At 35.0% G+C, this 4,768-nt stretch overlaps 1 protein-coding gene across 1 annotated transcript; it reads left to right on the top strand.

Moving 5' to 3' along the window:
* The first annotated feature begins 3,614 nt into the window (after positions 1-3,614).
* Positions 3,615-4,562, top strand: LOC130845600 (olfactory receptor 4F3/4F16/4F29-like). Its single transcript, XM_057723059.1, has one exon. The coding sequence runs from the start codon at positions 3,624-3,626 to the stop codon at positions 4,560-4,562; it is 939 nt and encodes a 312-aa protein (XP_057579042.1). The 5' UTR covers positions 3,615-3,623.
* The last annotated feature ends 206 nt before the right edge of the window (positions 4,563-4,768 follow it).

Genomic DNA, 4,768 nt, shown 5'->3' on the forward strand with positions numbered 1-4,768 from the left:
TAGTGAACTCAAGTTTACAAGATAGGAAAGGATTACATATACATCGCAATAGAAGTAAAACACATAGAGACCAAAAGATCCAAAGCTGAATAAATAATTTCCAATGTAATGTCACTTTAAAATATGATATGGAAAAAAAAATTTTTAATACATAAAACTACCAGGAGCTTCAAGTTGTTTTCTTGGTCTCTTGCATGCTTAGAAGTAGAGTGTTTTGTATTAATTTTATCTCTAAGCTGTAAGTAGAATGAAGAAAGGTTTAGAGAAAGTTGACAGGTGAGATTTTGGGGGAGTGGAAGGGAGTAAGTGAGAGATCCTAGGAGGAAATTAAAAAGATATTGAGTTTGCTGAATCTTAAAACAGAAAACTAAGGGGTGACAATCTGTGGATTTATGTACATAAAGGTTATTTGAAAGGGACATAGAATTTATTATATTTCTCATAGTTATAAAAAGTAAAAGTAGAGGTGGTCTTAAATTAGAGGAGGCAGGGTTTTACTTGGTTGTAAAGAAGGTTTTGTGACAATTTGAAAAAAAATGCAGAAAGATTGAGCTGAGGGAATTGTTAAATTCACAATATTTTTGAATTGATGGAGAAATTTATATAAATGATGACAGGTTAATACCTTGTTCAAATTGAACAGATGTATCTAGATCCCTTTCAATTTGATGACTATCATTTAGAACTTCAGTTATCGATATTTCCTTCATCTGTAAAGGATTAAATGTCTGGGAATCTGTTTGGAGTATTAATAAATTCTTCATGCATCAAGAAAAGGACAAATCACAACAGAAGGCAAAGAGTTAGGCCTTATCTTTTACATCATGGATATCTAATGAGTTTTAAAATACAGGTATAACTACTGTGTTTAAGAAAAGTTATTTCAAATCATAACCAATCAATAAGAGAGGATGATTTTAGAATACCCTCTTTCAGGAGTTTTTCCCTATGAGTATTTGATGACTTTTGGGTAAATAAAGTCTCCATCTAGAAGACTTTTGCTCTGAACTGAGATTTGGATCCTAACTCTGTCTCAAGTGACTTTAAAACTGTGATGACCCAAACTTTTCAAGTTTTACATCCTCTGACATTTGGATAGGTACATCTAAGTTCCATATTTATATCTCATTCTGCTTTAAACTCACTTTTCCTAAAATTCTCGGTTCTTGCCTAGTTGATGGGGATTGGAGAGTCAAAGGCAAATAAATTCACAGCTATATGTGCATAGCTGATAAAGGTTTATTAAGAAATTCTCTCAAGAGCCTTAGCTCTTAAATGACACCTATAATTGTTTATAATTATAGCACTTCTGAAGAGTGGGTCCAGAAAGTACTGCAAATCATATCTCACAAACTAACTTTTACTTAAAGTAAGATTTAACCTTCATTTCTTTGTCATTATAAACATATTTTCTTGATTTCTTCATCCTTTTTAGATTTTCCTTTCATTTCTTCTTTTTCCATAAGTCTTCTTCACTTTTACAGTTCTTTATTTTCTGCTATTCTTGGTCTCTTAGGGGCTATGCACAGTTTCTTTATCCATCTTCCTTCATTATATAATTATATATGCCTAATTATATCATTTTAGTTACCTAAATATATCCTCTTTAATCTTTCAGCAAATATTTAATTACTGAAATATTTACATAGCTCTGTTATGTACCTGGTATGATTCTAAGTTTTGGGAAACTTGGGTAAAAACACAAGTGTAGTCCTTAAATTTATGGGAGTCACAATCTCAGGAAGGAGAACAAACAAAAAAAAATCAATGAACTACATTTGTAGTAGGTACTACAAAGAAATGCAGTGTTTTTTAGAAGCAAATATTTCAATAATCTACACAGGATGGTGTTTATTTTGATGACTAAAACAATATGAATATTATAATCTATTATTATCTAGAAGGAGATAATCATAATATGTTATTGAAATATCTTTTAGATATGGAATTTTTATATTATCTGCTGGCCAATACCATTTTATTTTCTTTATTAATTTATTTCATTTATTGAGCACTATTATAGAGATGTAAAAGAAAGAGAAGCAAAATTAACATTTATTAAATATTTACATATAATAGATACACACTGAATACATGATTATAGAACTTTATTTTATAATGATTCTAATTATTTTATACCCCAAATTGCTCTGAGAAGTATTACTAATTGCAATTTCATAGATAAACTGAGGTTCAACAATTTAGGCAACTTGCCCAAAATCATCATGTCAGTGGCTGAACTATAGTTAAATCTTGGTTTACAGAATCCAAGGGCCATATTCTTTTCACTGTGCTATGTTCCTTCTCTAACTAAAACTAAAATTTCATGATAATGTGATAAGTTCTTACACAGAGGTTTGAACAAGATGCTTTTCACTATACCATGATGTCCTTCATAGTTTTAAGCTTCACAGACCATGTGCTAAGTACTTTAGGGCAGCAGTTCTCAAATTATCTTTGAAGAACCAGGTATTCTTCAATCCTCCATGGACTGACACTTTAACAAATACAAAAGCTTATACTTGGGTTTTGCTGTGATGTGAAATTTCTAGAGAAGTTTCTAAACACTCTCAATTTCTGCACCTAATATGATGCAGACTGGCAACAGACAGTTCATGGACCTGTACCTCTGTGTGGACCATTTTTCATTGCTTCAGGGAATCCAAATGTGAATGAGTGATAATCCCTGCCTTCCAGAAGCTTACAGTCTACGAGGTGAGTTAGGAAGGTACTCAGTTTACTAAAACACAAGGAATAGCTAAATAAATGCTAGTAGTATAAAGCAAGACCTCACAGATATGGTTAAAATTTAATAAACCTTGAAGACAAATACTTCCAGAGATGGGGAATCAGTAGGAAGGGTCTTTTTGCCAGAATAAGGCTTGTAGTCTTGAAGGTTGATGGAATAGTTGAGAAATGATGAAAAGTTTGTGTGATTGGAGCAAGACTATATTGGTCTTTAAACAAAAGTCGAAAGAATTTCAGGTTGAATTCCTATTACCCATGTTGACCAATTTTGTATCTCATGAAGAGCATCATAGCATCTACCCTGGGAAGAAGCAGAGTGGTATTAAATGCAGAGAAAACTTGGTAGTTGTGCTAGTAATATAAACTCTAGTAATAATAAAGCAAGACTTCCTAGATTCAGTCAACATCTAAGTAATACTGAAGATGAGTATGTTCTCAGAGGTAGGGACTGAGAAGAAAGAGAAAGGTCTGTCTGCTGGATGAAGGTTTATTGGCTTCGAAGGGATGGTAATAGTGATTAGATCTATGTGACTGGGGCCAGATTATATTAGTTTTGAACCCCAAATCAAAAGGTTTAGGGTTGAATTCGTATTACTCATGTTGATCTTCTTGTATCTCATGAGTAATAGAGGGCATCAACCCTGAGAGGAAGCAGAGGGTAGTAAATGCAGAGACAAGTTGGTGATAAGAACAGCTCCATATGACAGCCACCAATTTTTCTGTGTGAACACATTGTAGAGCCCATGAGCATATTAGGTCAGTAATCATGCTAATGTGGAAATAGCTTTCATAACATTGACCTCTCTTCTTCAAATTCATTAAAATAATTATCATAATTTACATTTTTTCCTATTGTAGCAGTGCTAACAAAGCCCATGGCTGGGACAAATCACTCCGTGGTGTCAGAGTTTGTGTTCCTGGGACTCACCAACTCCTGGGAAATACAACTTCTCCTCTTTGTGTTCTCCTCCACATTTTATGTGGCAAGTATGATGGGAAACTCCCTCATTATGCTCACTGTGACTTCTGACCCTCACTTACACTCCCCCATGTACTTTCTGTTGGCCAACCTCTCCTTCATTGACATGGGAGTTTCTTCTGTCACTTCTCCTAAGATGATGTATGACCTTTTCAGAAAGCATAAAGTCATCTCCTTTGGAGGCTGCATCGCTCAGATCTTCTTCATCCACGTCATTGGTGGTATGGAGGTGGTGCTGCTCATAGCCATGGCCTTTGACAGATATGTTGCCATATGTAAGCCTCTCCACTATCAGACCATCATGAGCTCAAGAATGTGTATCTTCTTTTTAGTGGCTGCCTGGATGGTTGGCCTTATCCACTCCACAGTTCAATTGGCTTTTGTGGTAAACTTGCCCTTCTGTGGTCCTAATGTGTTGGACAGCTTTTACTGTGACCTTCCTCGGTTGATCAAACTTGCCTGCATAGACACAGATCAGCTAGAGTCCATGGTCACGGCCAACAGTGGATTCATCTCTATTGGCTCCTTCTTCATTCTGATCATCTCCTATATCGTCATCATTCTCACTGTTCAGAAACACTCTTCTGTGGGTTCATCCAAGGCTCTGTCCACACTTTCAGCTCACATCACTGTAGTAGTCTTGTTCTTTGGTCCTTTGATATTTGTCTATACATGGCCATCTCCCTCCCTACACCTGGATAAGTTTTTGGCCATCTTTGATGCAGTTCTCACTCCTTTCCTGAATCCTGTTATTTACACATTCAGGAATCAAGAAATGAAGGTGGCAATGAGGAGGGTATGCAGACAGCTAGTGAGTTACAGAAAGATCTCTTAAGTGATGCCTATACCTTAAAGAGCCCTTGATTATTAATGTTCATTACCAATGGTCAAACTCAGAGAGAAGCTCTTGATTGTTCTACCTTGATTTATTTATGCACACTGATATCAAGTATATTTTGTCTTTCACTTAGTGGGGAGGGACATTCACTTCTTTTTTTTTTTTTTTTTTTTTTTTTTTGTTTTTTTGTTTTTTTTCGGTGA

Source organism: Hippopotamus amphibius, chromosome 2 (genome assembly GCF_030028045.1).
Source record: "Hippopotamus amphibius kiboko isolate mHipAmp2 chromosome 2, mHipAmp2.hap2, whole genome shotgun sequence".
NCBI lineage: Eukaryota > Metazoa > Chordata > Mammalia > Artiodactyla > Hippopotamidae > Hippopotamus > Hippopotamus amphibius.